This window comes from Mesoplodon bidens (genome assembly GCF_964165515.1).
Source record: "Mesoplodon bidens genome assembly, chromosome: 6".
Lineage (NCBI taxonomy): Eukaryota > Metazoa > Chordata > Mammalia > Artiodactyla > Ziphiidae > Mesoplodon > Mesoplodon bidens.
This window is the reverse complement of record NC_138162.1, coordinates 80,092,367-80,112,163: the sequence shown is the minus strand read 5'-3', so window position 1 is coordinate 80,112,163 and position 19,797 is coordinate 80,092,367. Positions and strand designations below refer to the sequence as shown.

The following is a 19,797-nucleotide window of genomic DNA, read 5'->3' as shown; positions in this document are numbered from 1 at the left end:
TTTTCATTCTTTTTTCTTTATTCTGCTCTGCAGTAGTTATTTCCATTATTTTATCTTCCAGGTCACTTATCCGTTCTTCTGTCTCAGTTATTCTGCTATTGATCCCTTCTAGAGTATTTTTAACTTCATTTATTGTGTTGTTCATCATTGCTTGTTTCATCTTTGGTTCTTCTAGGTCCTTGTTAAATGTTTCTTGCATTTTCTGTATTCTATTTCCAAGATTATGGATCATCTTTACTATCATTATTCTGAATTCTTTTTCAGGTAGACTGCCTATTTCCTCTTCATTTGTTAGGTCTGGTGGGTTTTTACCTTGCTCCTTCATCTGCTGTGTGTTTCTCTGTCTTCTCATTTTGCTTATCTTACTGTATTTGGGGGTCTCCTTTTTACAGGCTGCAGGTTCGTAGTTCCCATTATTTTTGGTGTCTGTCCCCCGTGGCTAAAGTTGGTTCAGTGGGTTGTGTAGGCTTCCTGGTGGAGGGGACTAGTGCCTGTGTTCTGGTGGATGAGGCTGGATCTTGTCTTTCTGGTGGGCAGGTCCACGTCTGGTGGTGTGTTTTGGGGTGTGTGTGGCCTTATTATGATTTTAGGCAGCCTCTCTGCTAATGGGTGGAGTTGTGTTCCTGTCTTGCTAGTTGTTTGGCATAGGGTGTCCAGCACTGTAGCTTGCTGGTCGTTGAGTGAAGCTGGGTGTTGGTGTTGAGATGGAGATCTCTGGGAGATTTTCGCTGTTTGATATTATGTGGAGCTGGGAGGTCTCTTGTGGACCAGTGTCCTGAAGTTGGCTCTCCCACCTCAGAGGCACAGCACTGACTCCTGGCTCCAGCACCAAGAGCCTTTCATCCATACGGCTCAGAATTAAAGGGAGAAAAAGTAGAAAGAAAGAAAGAGGATAAAATAAAATAAAGTAAGATAAAATAAAATGAAATTATTAAAATAAAAAATAATTATTAAGAAAAATTTTTAAGTAAATAAATAAATAAATAAATAAAATAAAAATTGAAAAAACGGACGGATAGAACCCTAGGACAGATGGTGAAAGCAAAGCTATACAGACAAAATGTCACACAGAAGCATACACATACACACTCACAAAAAGAGGAAAAGGGAAAAAAATAATAAATCTTGCTCTGAAAGTCCACCTCCTCAATTTGGGATGATTCGTTGTCTATTCAGGTATTCCATAGATGCAGGGTACATCAGGTTGATTATGGAGATTTAATCTGCTGCTCCTGAGGCTGCTGGTAGAGATTTCCCTTTCTCTTCTTTGTTCCCACAGCTCCCGGGGCTCAGCTTTGGATTTGGCCCCGCCTCTGCGTGTAGGTCGCCGGAGGGCATCTGTTCTTCGCTCAGACAGGACAGGGTTAAAGGAGCCACTGATTAGGGGGCTCTGGGTCACTCAGGCCAGGGGGAGCGAGGGGCACGATGTGGGGCGAGCCTGCGGTGGCAGAGGCCGGCATGACGTTGTAGCAGCATGAGGCGCACCGTGCATTCTCCCGGGGAAGTTGTCCCTGGATCCCAGGACCCTGGCAGTGGCGGGCTGCACAGGCTCCCGGAAGGGAGGTGTGGATAGTGACCTGTGCTCGCACACAGGCTTCTTGGTGGCAGCAACAGCACCCTTAGTGTCTCATGCCCGTCTGTGGGGTCCATGCTGATAGCCACGGCTCGCGCCCATCTTTGGAGCTCATTTAGGCGGTGCTCTGAATCCCCTCTCCTCGCGCACCCTGAAACAATGGTCTCTTGCCTCTTCGGCAGGTCCAGACTTTTTCCCGGACTCCCTCCCGGCTAGCCGTGGCACACTAGCCCCTTCAGGCTGTGCTCACACTGCCAACCCCAGTCCTCTCCCTGGGATCCGACCTCCAAAGCCCGAGCCTCAGCTCCCAGCCCCGCCCGCCCTGGCGGGCGAGCAGACAAGCCTCTCGGGCTAGTGACTGCCGACCGCCTTCCGCACCCCTGTTGCTGCGCTCTCCTCCACAGCTCCGAAGCTTCTCCCCTCCACCACCCACAGTCTCCACCCGCGAAGGGGCTTCCTAGTGTGTGGAAACCTTTCCTCCTTTACAGCTCCCTCCCACTGGTGCAGGTCCTGTCCCTATTCTTTTGTCTCTGTTTATTCTTTTCTCTTTTGCCCTACCCAGGTACGTGGGGAGTTTCTTGCCTTTTGGGGGGTCTGAGGTCTTCTGCCAGCGTTCAGTAGGTGTTCTGTAGGAGTTGTTCCACGTGTAGATGTATTTCTGATGTATCTGCCAGTGTTGGAGGGTCCCCTGCAGAGGCGGGGGGTTGCTGTGGTTCACCGTAGGGACAAAGACCCTGGCAGCAGAAGTTCCGGGAAGTACTCCTTGCTGTGAGCCCTCCCAGAGGCTCTCCCTCTCTCTCTCCCTCTCTTTCTCTTTCTTTCTCTCTCTTTCTCTCTTTTTCTCCCTTCTCTTCTGAGCCGTGTGGCTGACAGGGTCTTGGTGCTCCAGCCGGGTGTCAGGCCTGTGCCTCTGAGGTGGGAGAGCCGAGTTCAGGACATTGGTCGACCAGAGACCTCCCGGCTCCATGTAATATCAAACAGCGAAAGCTCTCCCAGAGAACTCCATTTCAATGCTAAGACCCAGCTACACTCAGTGACCAGCAAGCTAGAGTGCTGGACACCCTATACCAAACAACTAGCAAGACAGGAACACAACCACACCCATTAGCAGAGAGGTTGCCTAAAATCATAATAAGGTCACAGACACCCCAAAACACACCACCAGACGCAGTCCTGCCTACCAGAAAGACAAGATCCAGCCTCGTCCACCAGAACACAGGCACTAGTCCCCTCCACCAGGAAGCCTACACAACCCACTGAACCAACCTTAGCCACCGGGGGCAGACACCAAAAACAGGGGAACTGCGAACCTGCAGCCTGCAAAAAGGAGACCCCGAACACAGTAAGTTAAGCAAAATGAGAAGACAGAGAAACACACAGCAGATGAAGGAGCAAGGTAAAAACCCACCAGACCAAAGAAATGAGGAAATGGGCAGTCTATCTGAAAAAGAATTCAGAGTAATGATAGGAAAGATGATCCAAAATCTTGGAAATAGAATGGAGAAAATACAAGAAACAAGGTTTAACAGGGACCTAGAAGAACTAAAGACCAAACAAACAATAATGAACAACACAATAAATGAAATTAAAAGTTCCCTAGAGGGCTTCCCTGGTGGCGCAGTGGTTGGGAGTCTGCCTGCCGATGCAGGGGACACGGGTTCGTGCCCCAGTCCGGGAGGATCCCACATGCCGTGGAGCGGCTGGGCCCTTGAGCCATGGCCACTGAGCCTGTGTGTCTGGAGCCTGTGCTCCACAATGGGAGAGGCCACAACAGTGAGAGGCCCGCGTACCGCAAAAAAAAAATAATAATAATAAATAAATAAATAAAAAAGTTCCCTAGAAAGGATCAATAGCAGAATAACTGAGGCAGAGGAACGGATAAGTGACCTGAAAGATAAAATAGTGGAAATAACTGCTGCAGAGCAGAATAAAGAAAAAAGAATGAAAAGAATTGAGGACAGTCTCAGAGACCTCAGGGACAACATTAAACACACCAACATTCAAATTATAGGGATCCCAGAAGAAGAAGAGAAAAAGGGACTGAGAAAATATTTGAAGAGATTATAGTTAAAAACTTCCCTAATATGGGAATGGAAATAGTTAATCAAGTCCAGGAAGCACAGGGAGTCCCATACAGGATAAATCCAAGGAGAAACATGCCAAGACACATTAATCAAACTATCAAAAATTAAATACAGGGCTTCCTGGTGGCGCAGTGGTTGAGAATCTGCCTGCTAATGCAGGGGACACGGGTTCGAGCCCTGGTCTGGGAAGATCCCACATGCCACGGAGCACCTAGGCCCGTGAGCCACAAGTACTGAGCCTGCGCGTCTGGAGCCTATGCTCCACAACGAGAGAGGCTGTGATAGTGAGAGGCCCGCGCACCACGATGAAGAGTGGCCCCCACTTACCACAACTAGAGAAAGCCCTCACACAGAAACGAACACCCAACACAGCCAAAAATAAATTCATTTAAAAAAATTAAATACAAAGAAAAAAATGTTTAAAGCAGCAAGGAAAAAATAACAAATAACATACAAGGGAATCCCCATAGGATTAACAGCTGATCTTTCAGTATAAACTCTGCAAGCCAGAAGGGAGTGGCAGGACATATTTAAACTGATGAAAGGAAGAAACCGACAACCAAGATTAGTCTACCGGACAAGGATGTTTTCAGATTCAACAGAGAAATTAAAACCTTAACAGACATGCAAAAGCTAAGAGAATTCAGCACCACCAAACCAGCTTTACAGCAAATGCTAAAGGAACTTCTCTAGGCAGGAAACACAAGAGAAGGAAAAGACTTACAATAGCAAACCCAAAACAATTAAGAAAATTGTAATAGGAACATACATATCGATAATTACGTTAAATGTAAATGGATTAAATGCTCCAACCAAAAGACACAGACTGACTGAGTCAGAAAACAAGACCCATATATATGCTGTGTACAAGAGACCCACTTCAGACCTAGGGACACATACAGACTGAAAGTGAGAGGATGGAGAAAGATATTCCATGCAAATGGAAATCAGAAGGAAGCTGGAGTAGCAATTCTTATTTCAGACAAAAAGAGATTTTAGAATAAAGACTATTACAAGAGACAAAGAAGGACACTACGTAATTATCAAGGGATCAATCCAAGAAGAATATATAAAATTGTAAATATTTATGCAGCCAACATAGGAGCACCTCGATACATAAGGCAAATGCTGACAGCCATAAAAGGGGAAATTGGCAGCAACACAATCATAGTAGGGGACTTTAACACCCCACTTTCACCAATGGAAACAGTAGGAAAGATCAATAAAACTATAAGCTGGTTCTTTGAGAAGATAAACAAAATTGATAAACCATTAGCCAGACTCATCAAGAAAAAAGGGAGAAGACTCAAATCAATAGAATTAGAAATGAAAAAGGAGTAACAACTGACACTTCAGAAATAAAAAGGATCATGAGAGATTACTACAAACAGCTATATGCTAATAAAATGGAAGAAATGGACACAATCTTAGAAAAGCACAACTTTCTGAGAGTGAACCAGGAAGAAATAGAAAATATAAAGAGACCAGTCACAAGCACTGAAATTAAAACTGTGAGTCAGAATCTTCCAGCAAACAAAAGCCCAGGAGCAGATTGCTTCACAGGCAAATTCTATCAAACATTTAGGGAAGAGCTAACACCTGTCCTTCTCTATCTCTTCCAAAATATAGCAGAGGGAGGAACACTCCCAAACTCATTCTACGAGGCCACCATCACCCTGATATCAAAACCAAAGATGTTACAGAGAAGGAAAACTACAGGCCGATATCACTGATGAACATAGATGCAAAAATCCTGAACAAATTACTAGCAAACAGAATCCAAGAGTGCATTAAAAGGACCATACCCCACGATCAAGTGGCTTTTATCCCAGGAATGCAAGGATTCTTCCATATATGCAAATCAATCAATGTGATACACCATGTTAACAAACTGAAGGATAAAAACCATATGATCACCTCAATAGATGCAGAAAAAGCTATCGACAAAATTCAACATCCATTTAAGATAAAAACCCTCCAGGAAGCAGGCATAGAGGGAACTTACCGCAACATAATAAAGGCCATATATGACAAACCCACAGCCAACATTGTTCTCAATGGTGAAAAACTGAAATCATTTCCTCTAGTATCAGGAACAAGACTAGGTTGCCCACTCTCACCAATATTATTCAACATAGTTTTGCAAGTTTTAGCCATAGCAGTCAGAGAAGAAAGAGAAATAAAAGGAATCCAAATCGGAAAAGAAGAAGTAAAACTGTCACTGTTTGAAGATGACATGATACTATACATAGAGAATCCTAAAGATGCTACCAGAAAACTACTAGAGCTAATCAATGAATCTGGTAAAGCAGCAGGGTACACAATTAATGCACAGACATCTCTTGCATTCCTATACACTAATGATGAAAAATCTGAAAGTGAAATGAAGGAAACACTCCCATTTACCAACAAAAAAGAAAAAAATACCTAGGAATAGACCTACCTAAGAGATAAAAGACCTGTATGCAGAAAACGATAAGACACTGATGAAAGAAATTAAAGATGATACAAACAGATGGAGAGATATACCATGTTCTTGGATTGGAAGAATCAACATTGTGAAAACAACTGTACTACCCAAAGCAATCTACAGATTCAATGCAAACCCTATGAAACTACCAATGGCATTTTTCACGGAACTAGAACAAAAATTTTCACAATTTGTATGGAAACACAAAAGACCCTGAATAGCCAATGTATTCTTGAGAAAGAAAAATGGAGCTGGAGGAATCGGGCTCCCTGACTTGAGACTATACTACAAAGCTACAGTAATCAAGACACTATGGTACTGGCACAAAAACAGAAATACAGATCAATGGAACAGGATAGAAAGCCCAGAGATAAACCCATGCACATATGGTCACCTTATTTTTGATAAAGGAGACAAGAATATACAATGGCAAAAAGACAGCCTCTTCAATAAGTGGTGCTGGGAAAACTGGACAGCTACATGTAAAAGAATGAAATTAGAACACTCCCTAACACCATACACAAACATACACTCAAAATGGATTAAAGACCTAAATGTAAGGCCAGACACTATAAAACTCTTAGAGGAAAACATAGGCAGAACACTCTATGACATATATCACAGAAAGATCCTTTTTGACCCACCTCCTAGAGTAGTGGAAATAAAAACAAAAATAAACAAGTGGGACTTAATGAAACTTAAAAGCTTTTGCACAGCAAAGGAAACTATAAACAAGACGAGGGCTTCCCTGGTGGCGTAGTGGTTAAGAATCTGCCTGCCAATGCAGGGGACATGGTTCGAGCCCTGATCCAGGAGGATCCCAAATGCTGTGGAGCAACTAAGCCTGTGTGCCACAACTACTGAGCCTGTGTTCTAGAGCCCACGAGCCACAACTATGGAAGCCTGCGTGCCACAACTACTGAGCCCAAATGCTTAGAGCCCATGCTTTGCAACAATAGAAGCCACCACAATGAGAAGCCGGCGCACTACAGCGCAGGGAAACCCCCTTGCTGCAACTAGAGAAAGCCCGCTCACAGCAATGAAGACCCAAGGCAGCCAAAGATAATAAATTTTAAAAAGAAGAAGAAAAAGAAAAAACAAGACAAAAAGACAACCCTCAGAATGGGAGACAATATTTGCAAATGAATCAACGGACAAAGGAGTAATCTCCCAAATATATAAACAGCTCATGCAGCTCAATATTAAAAAAACAACCCAATCAAAACATGGGCAGAAGACCTAAATAGACATTTCTCCAAAGAAGACATACAGATGGCCAAGAGGCACATGAAAAGCTGCTCAACATCACTAATTATTAGAGAAATGCAAATCAAAACTACAGTGAGGTATCACCTCACACTGGTTAGAATGAGCATCATCAGAAAATCTACAAAAAACAAATGCTGGAGAGGGTGTGGAGGAAAGGGAACCCTCTTGCACTGTTGGTGGGAATGTAAATTGATTCAGCCACTATGGAGAACAGTATGGAGTTTCCTTAAAAGAACTAAAAATAGAATTACCATATGACCCAGCAATCCCACTACTGGACCCAGAGAAAACTATAATCGAAAAAGACACATGTACCCCAATGTTCATTGCAGCACTATTTAAAATAGCCAGGTCATAGAAGCAACCTAAATGCCCCTCGACAGATGAATGAATCAACAAGTTGTGGTACATATATACAATGGAATGTTACTCATCTATAAAAAGGAATGAAATTGGGTCATTTGTAGAAACGTGGATGGACCTGGAGACTGTCATACAGAGTGAAGTTAAGTCAGAAAGAAAAACAGATATCTTACATTAACGCATATATGTGGAATCTAGAAAAATGGAACAGATGAACCGATTTGCAAGGCAGAAATAGAGACACAGATGTAGAGAACAAACATATGGACACCAAGGGGGGAGAGTGATGGGGGAGGGGGGATGAACTGGGAGATTGGGATTGACATGTATACACTAATATGTATAAAATAGATAACTAATAAAGTGCTATATAAAAAATAAAATACAAATCAAAAAAGAACAGTAGATAAAGTATGTTATGATCATAAAAAAATGAAATGAAAACCTGATTCTTGGATATGACAATGATTTTGATGAAGTGAAAAAGAGGAATCAAAAAAGCTGCCATATAATGCTATACATAAAAGATTTTTAAAGTAATAAGAGAATTCTGTGTATAACTGTATACCAATAAATTTGAAAATCTAGATGAAATGTTTAATTACATAGGAGAATATATGAAATTTAGTCCAGGAGAAGCAGAAAATCTAAACTGATTAGTAACTGTTGAAAAATTTATAAAGATGATCAGTGATCTATCCCTAAAAATGCTTCATCCTACTAAATCTGCCGGAAGGAGAATTCCTTTGTTACACTAACCATTCTAGGGCATAAGTAAATTTTAAAAGATTCCCAATTCATACTGAAAAGTTAGTGCAACTCTAATACCAAAACTAGGCAAGAATGGTGACATGTACCAACCTCACTTACATAGTTGAAAAGATGCTAAATAAAATATTAGCAAATAATATTTTGCTAATTGCTGTTAAAGAATAATACATAAAAACCAAGGAATTTTATATCAATCTATCATACTCCAAAACTATTATTTCGATTCACATCCCCACCAAGAATAAGAACACCTGGTTTTCCGCATCTTTGCCAACACCAGGGGTGATAGGAGAAGACGACTCTGGTTTTCTTTTTTGACTTCTCTTTGTTTCCTGAGAAAGACATATAAATTGAGTAATTGATAATTTTTACATTTTAATTTCAAATTAAAAAGTTTAGAATAGGGCTTCCCTGGTGGCATAGTGGTTGAGAGTCCGCCTGCCGATGCAGGGGACACGGGTTCATGCCCCTGTCCGGGAAGATCCCACATGCCACGGAGCGGCTGGGCCCGTGAGCCATGGCCGCTGAGCCTGTGCGTCCGAAGCCTGTGCTCCACAACGGGAGAGGCCACGGCAGTGAGAGGCCCGCATACCGCAAAAAAAAAAAAAAAAAAGTTTAGAGTAGTGGAGACATAATATCTCAGGTCAACTCAAGGGAAAATTATGAAATAAATTTCATCTTTGGATCCTCCAGCCTCCCTTTGGTGCTTCCTCTCCCTCTTTCTAGGATCCTTAGGTCCTTCGGTCTAAGCACACCATGGGGATGGGGTGCCACAGACAGGTGGACAGCCATCCCCTCCACACCAGTTTTCCAGAAAATCTGTGAAGCCCCAGAATACAATGCTCTTTCAGGCTCCTGGACAAACAACAGCACACATATCTGCATCTCCACCACCCCCACCCTGAAATCCAGCTCCACACTGTAAACCTTCCTTTCCCCTCCTCAAAGCTGTTCCTAAGAAAACTTGATAATCTTATATTTCAGGGTAAATTTATCTATTTGCTACCTCGGAAGAATTTGCATCTCAAATGGGATCTCTAATTAGGCAGTGAAATTTAGGCATCTGCAGAACAAGTAGATCAGATGTTTAAGGAATTCTGTTTGATGCCTAATTTCTGAATTCTTCTAAAACAATGAGAGCTGTTACTCTGGTAGTCCGCAGCTTGCTACCAGCTCAGCACACGGTAATACCTTTCAAACCCTAGCCAGCCCTGGCTTAAAGAGTTGAAGATTTAGCCAAAATTCCACTTCTGCCCCTTGGTTCTTTCTCCAGTGGACCTGAAGTTTTCTTCCCAATTAAGGCACTTCTATCTGAGTTCAGAACAGAGAACTGCCTCTCATCTCTGTTCTTGGTTCCAGTCACAGCTGTTCTTCTAACTTGATATTGACCATAAGCAAGTTAGTTTGTCTCTGGATAGTGAACTAGAGGATTTCTAAGGCAATTGACAGTTTAACAGTCTGTAATTCTAGGTGCCTGTTCTCTTCATCATGGTGGCAAAACTTAGAATTATACATTAGCAAATCCTACAAAGTTTACTTCCTATGTGGTTAGAAACAGGGAAGTCCTATTATTTTCCCATTTTACAGATAAAGAAACTTGAAGTCTAAAGCAGTTGAGTACAGTAGTAATTCAACCAGTGTATATATTCAAATAACCTTTTGGCTTCCTTAAGTAGCTTCCATCTGACTTGGAAAAAAAATCTTCATTATCATTAAGCATGATGTGGGGACTTCATATTAATCCAACATGTATTAACCCTTCACTGCTACATCTGTACTCTCCTCCCCATCATTCATCCCCAGATAATACTTTTCTTCCCAGAATTAAGAGGAAAAAATGTTATTTTATTGTCTGCTTTTTCATTCTTACAACCTGGATACTGCTAAGTCATTCTCAAGAAGGTTTAAGGTTATTGAGAGGACTGAAGGATCTAGAGGCATCACAATATTGAAACCCTTGAATAACTTTTGCTGAGGAGAGAGTGTAGTGATGGCTATATTGCACACGTGCATATACACAAAAACACACACGGGCACACACACATGCATACATAGTGGGGCCACTTACCGAAGGGCATACTAACTAGCTATTTTTAAACACTTAATTTTTCAACTCATAGTTTAAATTATGGCTTACACATATTTGCAAATCTGGAAAGTTTTAATTCTAAAACTGAAATGGTAGAAGGGGACATTTTCTTTGGTCTCTGGTTTCAGAGATTGTAACCATAATCAATGAATTATCTAAGTTGGTTTCTGTTTGGAGGCTACTGAGGCATCTCCCTCTTAATGAGTTGCAGACCCCTCTAATTGAATTCTTGCTATGCATGCTTTTCCTGTGGTTAAGAATCTACCTTATAGATATTAAGATAGTCTGTGTTCAAATATGGTCTCATTGATTTAATTTCTCTTGAGAGAAAAAATGCATTGCTAATGGTCACCTTGTCCCAAATTTCAGATTACGGTATTTCGGATGGGATCAGAAGGACACCAGGACATTGATTTAGCCATCCTGACAGCTTTGCTTAAAGGTAAAGAGTTTCTACGTCAAGAGAGTGCAAAACTAATTTAAATGGATTAACACAGTAACCTTATGTCTCCTAAGAGTGGATATAATTCCAAATGATACCATGACACATCCAATTATTGATAACATAAGGGCCTCTGTTGTAAGGCATTCTTAATGCTATTAAATTCCCCTATAATAGACCTGTTACAGTGTGACTCAATTTCATAAAATTTAGGTGTACTACAATTCATCCGTGTCCACTGAATCATAAAAATATATGAATTAAAAGGCTAATGTAGGGCTTCCCTGGGGTCGCAGTGGTTGAGAGTCCACCTGCCGATGCAGGGGACACGGGTTCGTGCCCCGGTCCGGGAAGATCCCACATGCTGCGGAGCGGCTGTGCCCGTGAGCCATGGCCGCTGAGCCTGTGCGTCTGGAGCCTGTGCTCCGCAACGGGAGAGGCCACAGTGGTGAGAGGCCCGTGTACGGCAAAAAAGAAAAAAAAAATACCACTGGGGAATCTAAGTAAGACATGTAATGAATACAGAACTAACAGAAGACAATTTGTAGGAAATCAAATGTCCTATGGACTTATACAATCATTTCAGAGATAATTACCATTTTATTTTATATAGTCCACTTCTCCAGACATAATTAATGCTATCAGTAATTAATAAACTAATTAATTACTTACCTATTCTTAAGCAGAGGAAGAACTCTTTTTAAGATATGTATTTGTTAATTTGTTCAAACTATAAAGAAGAAAGTTTAAAATAAAAATTCAAATGCCAAAAGAAATAGTCAATATGTTCTAACTTTAGAAAAAATTTCTAGTAAGAATGCTATTGATTAGATTAGATCATACAAAACAATGAAAATCACTGTTTTCAGAGTCATTTTCCTTTAAAACTGTATCTTTAAAAAAAATCCTAAATTTGAAATAAAAGTGGGTAAAATCTAATGTTTTTAAACTACTTCTGAATGCATGCCCCTCCAACTCTATTAACTAGAAAATGCAGAATTATTGTCACAAACTAGTACTGATATCAATACACAATTAATATTGCTAAATAACTCATTTTTAAATGGCTTAATTAATCCTTGATAAAACAAAAATTTTGACATATATTCTAAAGTAGTTTCTGTCCAATAATTCTCTGCACCAGATACATTTCATAAGTAACTGACACCCTAGAAAGTTTACTGAGAAGCTGTCTTTGCTTAAACTTGGATGATTAATGAATAGGTTTTATGGGAATTTACTGTGGCTCTGCTTTGAAAATTAAAAAATTATTTCTAATTATGTGTTCCATCTTTCCCACCCTTTTTTCTGTGTGTAGGCAGCTTAATACAACACATGCATGATTGCTTTCTTTTTAATACTGTTTTTTTAAAACCAGAACTGTTTAGATAGCTTTATTAAGGCCAAAAAAGACATTCATGTTGACACTTTCATCGTTTATATACAATGCAAAGTTATTAAATATTATGCAATGGAAATAGATGAAATTTTGTCCCAGAGATATCTCCAAAGTCAAAATGTGTGGCATATTTATTTTAAGTTTAAAAGGGCATAGGGGGTAAACTGTGGGAGAACAGTGAAATATTTCAGGTAGAGATGAAATTCACCCAGTATTTTTTACAGTGTAGATTCTTAACAAAAGTATTGTTAAGCCCTTCTCTGTATGAGACCACTTTTAATCTTCCTTGTGTCCTTTGACTGTAAATCAGGCTCCCCCAAATGCACTTGTTTCCTGATGGTTCATTTTACCTCTTTAGCCAAATCTTTAACTTAGATGTCACGGAGCAGATTGATCATGAGCATTAGAACCTTAGCATGGGCCCCCCAGACGTATGTCTGCTACTGGCCTCTTATTATTACTTCATCCCAAAGCCACCCTGAAGCCACAATACCCTCTTGCACCTTGCTACTCCCTTGCATTTTACAAACTTGGAAATTGAGGCTAAAGAGTCTAAAAGACATTCAAGATCATTAGGCAAATCAGTGGCAGAGCCAAGCCTTAAACTCAGGTCTCCTCACTTCTATTGTTTTCTTTACAAACATGTATGAGTCTTTGGGGCATCCAGGATTTCTTGGCTCTACACTGCCACAGAAATTTCAGGCATTTGCCCCTTTGACTCCAGGGGTATCCGAGTGATAACAGATCAGGACATCTACTTCCTTAAAACTCTCAGAACACTTACCAGGGCCCTCAGCTGCCAGATGATCTTAGCTGCACACACAATATCTTAATGATGAAACTAGAATGCCCACAATTTAACCTAATGTAATGGAAGAAAAAGTATAGTCTGACACTTGTTTTATTTTTAAAGATTAGACCTCTGGTGAAATATTGACTTAACCAGGAATTTTTTTAGTTACATGTGACAGAAACACAGTTCAACCTAGTTCAAACAAAAAGAAATAAAATGGTTCACATAGCCAGGAAGTCTGAGGGTAAAATGAATTCAGGCAGAGTAGCATGCAGGACTCAAATGGTGTCATCAGGGTCTATACTCCATTTCCTAGACGTTAATCTGTACACTTGTTATGCAAAACAGCGATCAGTAATGCCAAGCTCACATCCAATCCACTGAGCAAACCCCAATTCAAAAGAGCCATCTTTCCTCGTACTTACAATGAGAAGTCCCAGGGAGCATTTGGATTTGCTTGCCTTGGTTCAGTGCCCATCCCAGAATTCATCACCGTGGCAAATAAGATAGGAGAATCCCTATAAGCATGAAATACAAGATGGGATCAGCTTCATCTGAGTCTCAAAGTTATAGATTCCCAACAACACAAAAAAGAGGTTCTGTAGGCAGAAAGTAGAGGACGAAAGAGTGCTGAGAAGACCAAAAGCAACTAAAAAACGTATACGTCTCTGCAGCTGTGTTAAAAGAAGTACTGAGGGTCAAAGAGTGTCAGATTTACCTCACATGCAAGCACCTCAGGCACCCCAGTGGAATAAATTCTTCACTCAGTAGACAAAAATGGGAACTAGGTCAAATGAATACTAATCAGGGTTCAGACATTCTCCCGAGGCATTCTCATGCAGTTCACTTCAGGTAGACCTAAGTATGCAATTTATGAATGTTATTTACTATATATTGTTATTTATTACTATAATCATTATAACCTTTTCAATTTTAATTGTCTGTACTTGATTATTTCTGCCAAAAATTTTAAAGGAGATTACATTCTTAACACTTTTTCCCCAAGACCAAAGTCTATCCCTTAGGAAAAAATGACTCTGGGAAGACCAAATCGTCCCAGGCTTTCCCCACTAGACACCATCCACCCCATCCTCCACTACCACCCCAACCCCTCAGAATAGTACTTAACCACAGTGAGACCACCAGTAAAGGGCCTTATAATAGTAAGAATTACAGCCATACTCAAAGCATCGCTACTCCCTGATTGAACAAATTGCTTTACTTCATTGAAGCTTGGTTTCCCAATCTGTAAAATTGAGATAATTATCATACCTCACTTACAGTCATTGTAACAATTGTAATTAATAATATAAGTAAAGCACTTAACAGTGCTGGAAAGTTAAGCACTGTTTAACCTGGAAAGTTGTGAAGCTTGTGAAGACATCATCACTGCAGACTGCCCAGCAGTGCTGTAGAATTATACCTCTTCTTCCTTGACTTGGCTGAGAGCAATGAATCAGCCATTAGTTAAATCAGTTATTGAATATTCTGAATTACATAACCATGCAGATTGGTAAGAGCATGATTCCAAAATGAATAGTTTACATTAATAACAAAAGTAATAGTGATAACAATAGTAAAACATGTAACAATAACAACTAATATGGCACTTAATATAGTACAAGCATTAACTAATTTAATTCTCACACTACTACAGTGGGGCAGGTACTATCAGTATTAGCCATTTTACACTTGAGGAAACTGAGGCACAAGCAGGCTGCCTTGGCCAAGGTCACACAGCTAGAAATTGATGGAGTCTGGACGTGAACTCAAGTTATTTGAGTCCAGAACACTTGCTCTGCATCCTAAGCCTCTATGGCCAGGATCAGATATTAAAGACTACCCCCATTTTTTAACGTGTTCTGAACAATAAATGGTGGCTAAACTTTCCTTGATGTATAAAAAAAATACAGATTCCTAGTTAAATATGGCCCACTGAATATGTGGATCTACTATTATTAGTGTCCACTGAATCCCTCTAAAACAAGAGTAAATGGTTATTTATTAAAAGCATTGGAGCAGAACAATATTTTGTATTGGAGCAGAAACAATACTTTGTGTTCACCACACTGATTTCTCTTCTTGCACACTGAAGATTAAATATCCTAGCCTTCCTTCGAGAGAGGTTGGGACCATGTGACTGTGCTTCAACCAAAGGGATATGATCAGAAGTGGTGTAAGCCATTTCTAGACCTGGAAGATGAAAAGCCAATGTAAGAATGGAAAATAACACGCCAAAGAAAACTGCATACTAAGCTGATACCAAGCTGACTTACACTTCAAAATGCTCAAAAGGCCCAGAAAAAGTGGGGCACACAGAGCCTTTTTAAAGAAGTAGCCAGAATGCCATGTCCACTCCCCTAGACTCCCCTACACTCCAAAACCCTGTCAATCAAAAAGCAAAGATTTAGGGCTTCCCTGGTGGCGCAGTGGTTGGGAGTCCGCCTGCCGATGCAGGGGACACGGGTTCGTGCCCCGGTCTGGGAAGATCCCACATGCCGCGGAGCGGCTTGGCCCGTGGGCCATGGCCGCTGGGCCTGCACGTCCGGAGCCTGTGCTCCACAGCGGGAGAGGCCACAACAGTGAGAGGCCTGCATACCGCCAAAAAAAAAAAAAAAAAAAAGCAAAAATTTATTCTCTGAAGAGGGTAAAACATATTATGTGCACCAGGAGACACCAGGTGCAAGGTGAGGGCTAGGCTATAGAAGTGACAATAGGGGTGCTAAATAAATTAATAGATATCAGATGCTGAGACCCCAACCCTTTGCCCTCCACTTGGTTCCCAGAATGCTGGTGCCTGGGGTCTTCATCCTCCAGTGAGGAGACTGGAAGATCCTTTTTTGTAAAACCACTCCTAACACCCATTGGCAACTCTGACATATATGTAAGCCCTTGATAATTTAGGGACCTCAGTACTTAATTCTGAGAATTACTGTTCTCAGTAATTACTGAGAATTACTGTTTCACTATACAGTTGGTATTCTGTGTGGTAATTGTTCTCCATCCAGGAGTGTCTTCATGGCAATGGCATTATTAACCTGATAAAATGATTAAAATATTATTATTAACCTGGTAAATTTATTGTCAGGAACGTGTAAGACACTCAGAATATTTGCACAGTGCTTTAATTTAACAAAACAATTTTTTCATCTGTTATTCTATTTAATCCTCAGTCCCTTGAGGGAGATATTGTTGACCTTGTTTTACATGAAGAAACTCCGCTCTTGGGAGGATAAGTAACATTTCCAAGCCCCCCAGGTAATATCAGGGATAAACAGCCTAATCGCTGGGATACCTACTATAAGGCATTATCTTAAGTGCTGCGAAGTCTTCAAAGTCTTAAAATATGGTAGAGTACACACCCCAATGTAAAATGTAAACAAAATGCTAAAAAAGTGCAAATGAAAGAGACTGCTGTGTTCAGGGGAAGTTTTATTATAGAGGCAGCATTTGAAATTCGCCTCTGCAGTTCAGAATACTAAGCCTATTATATTGAATAAACAGCCTAGAGAAATCCAAAATAAATAGTATGCCAATTATTTTTTCAGAGGAATTTAAAATCAAGAAGAAGATACTTGTTTGTTTGTTTTCTTTTTCAAATTGTTTTCCTATTTAGGTTATCACAGAATATTGAGCAGCGTTCCCTGTGCTATACAGTAGGTCCCCGTTGGCAACCTATTTTAAATATAGTAGTGTGTACATGTCAATGCCAAACTACCATCCATACCCCCCGCCCTTCCCCTGTGGCAACCACAAGTTTGCTCTCCAAGTCTGTGAGTCTGTAAGAAGAAGATACTTTTAAAAAAATCTTATTAAGACTGAAAATCAGAGCCTCCAAATAAACAGGATATAAGAATGTCCAAACAGGGTTTCTTTTGTCTGTACAGGTGTGCATCATTTTATCCAATCAGTACCTTCCTTAAAATGTATTTGTAAATTGTATCTTTTGAACTGTATCATACTTTAGACACACTTGTAAATTCCTAATTAAGGAAAGAATAAGCCCTTTTGCAAAAGAGAATCCTTTTACAAAAATATCACCTAAGTCACTGTTCTGTAAGTATTCATTTTTACAATATTGTTACCAAAAGTGGGGTCAGGCTGCTTGTCCCTCTGAAGCCGATAAAGAGGCAAGGCATGTGGAAAGGAAGTTTGCTTTATTTCAGAGGCCAGCAACTGTGGGGCAGGGTGGAGCCGTGCCCAAAGGCCGGCTCCCTGCAACTGACAATCAGGGGGCAAGAGTTCTTATGGGCGGAGGGAGGGGGCCACATGTAGAAACAGCACAGTCAGCTCTGCCAGTCCTCTTGAAGTTGGTCATGCTGTGGTCTGATCAGTGTCATCTTGATGTTTTCAGTAAAGTTAGTCTTCAGTTCCTGGTCAGTTTGTTTCCATTTCTTTAAGCCCAGTTCTCAGAATTGTGGCAACTTACATCATGGCTACAGTCTGGTCATCATGTAGTTCACTTCTTACACCTGGTGGGGGTTTCAATATCTACAAAACAGCTCACAGTACACGGCTCAGAATATTCTTTATAGCCCTTGGGGAGGAACTAAAGGTCCTTGACTTTGCTTAATGACTAAACTTTTTTTTTTAATAAATTTATTTATTTACTTTTGGCTACTTTGGGTCTTTGTTGCTGTGTGTGGGCTTTCTCTAGTTGCGGCAAGCGGTGTCTACTCTTTGTGGTGGCGTGCAGGCTTCTCATTGCGGTGGCTAGTCTTTGTTGTGGAACACAGGCTCTAGGCACGTGGGCTTCAGTAGTTGTGGCATGCGGGCTCAGTATTTGTGGCTCACGGGCTCTAGAGCGCAGGCTCAGTAGTTGTGGCACATGGGCTTAGTTGCTCCGCGGCATGTGGGATCTTCCCAGACCAGGGCTCGAACCCGTGTCCCCTGCATTGGCAGGCGGATTCTTAACCACTGCGCCACCAAGGAAGTCCCTTAATGACTAAACTTTTATTATTTTGTCCTGTTTGACTGTTTTCCTTTGCTTCTGCGTTTTATCACTTCTCTGATTAAATTTATTCTTTGACTAAAGTTTTTCTACAGACAAAAGGCAGGCAGTGGCCATGGTGGGGAAAGGACCATAGGGTCCTGCTCCATTTCAGCATGAGACTTTCAAATGGAGGACTCCTATTTATGACTATCAGGAAGGGGTGGCAGTAGAGGTGGGATAATTGAAATGAATGGAGCTGGTAGGGTAGAGTGGATGGAGCCCAATTTCGGACCAATCTTTTCTGTTCCAAAGGAAATGAAGAACACTGAATTCATTTTGGGTCACTTCAAAAACTGGCATAGACTCTTAGGTAGTCTTCTAAGGACTCGATCCAAAATAAGAGACTCAATAATAGAATCCAAAGGAGGACTCAGGAGATTACATATATATTTATTTTATTTATATTTATATTTATTTTATATATATGTGTGTGTGTGTATATATGTATATATATATTTTTTTTTTTCCTTTGAGAGTAGAAACTTTGGTTCAACCTTGTTTTCCCCAGGGCCTAAAAGAAAGGCTGATGGAGAATTGGAATTCAATAAAAATCTGTTGAGTAAATGAAAACAGCTGGGGATCCAGCTCTCTTCTCTAAAGTCAGCCCTTAGAGGCAGTGAAATGAAGACATCAAGAATTTCAGCAAGGAGTGGGAGGTGGGGGTAGGTGAAATGGGTGAATGTGGTCAAAAGGTACAAACTTCCAGTTATAAGTAAGTTCTTGGGAGGTAATGTATAGCATGGTGACTGAAAGTTGCTAATAGAATAGATCTTAAAAGTTCTCATCACAAGTAAAAAATTTGTAACTATGTGAGGTCATAGATGTTAACAAAATTTATATTGTACACCTAAAACTAGTACAACATTTTATGTCAATTATATCTCAGTAAAACTGGGGGAAGATGTTTTTAATAAATAAATAAAACCTCAAGCCCAAATGGCTTGACTAATAATAATAATAATAACAATAATAATACTTAAAGAAGCTGAAATGTGAATTTTAAGTAACATTTTACCATCAATTTTGGACCTAATCATAGGGCATTAGAGAATATTCTGGCTTACTTCATTAATGCAATGTGGGTTATTTTGTGATAAAGGAAGCAAAAACCTGTTTGCCTACTTCCCTTTTTGTTGTAGGTATGATGTTCTAAATTTCTATGAATCAGAAAAAAGAAAAGTTCAGCTCTTAAAACCAGATTGCCTGAGTTTGAATCTCATCTCTGAACCTCTTAGCCATCTCACCTTGGACAAGTTTCTGTGCCTCGGTTTCCTCATCTGTAAAATGAGGATAATGGCACCTCAGAGCTTGTTGTGAGAATTCAATATGTTAACACTTAGAAACAGTGCCTGGCACAAGCTAAGCATGAAAGAAATATTAATTGTTATTATCTTTCTTATTTACTAAAGATAAACCAAGAAAGAAAACTCCATCTCCCCACAAAGGGCTCTTTCACTCAGCTGTCTGGGTTTTCTCTTACAAGCCAAATCCGAATTTCTTCAGCTAAAGTTAATCCAATTTTTCCTGATTCCTTTTACCTTTCTCCTGGGA

General features: G+C 40.5%; 1 protein-coding gene across 21 annotated transcripts in view; it reads left to right on the top strand.

Annotated features, from left to right (window-relative positions):
- TRPM3 (transient receptor potential cation channel subfamily M member 3) overlaps positions 1-19,797 on the top strand; it is a gene marked incomplete at its 5' end in the record, with an annotated part of 811,488 nt that overhangs the window by 681,340 nt on the left and 110,351 nt on the right. For all 21 annotated transcript variants that reach the window (XM_081236454.1, XM_081236468.1, XM_081236450.1 and 18 more), the window contains one exon: positions 10,989-11,061. In XM_081236454.1, the coding sequence (XP_081092580.1) occupies positions 10,989-11,061 (73 nt within the window). The remainder of the gene's footprint in view (positions 1-10,988; positions 11,062-19,797) is intronic.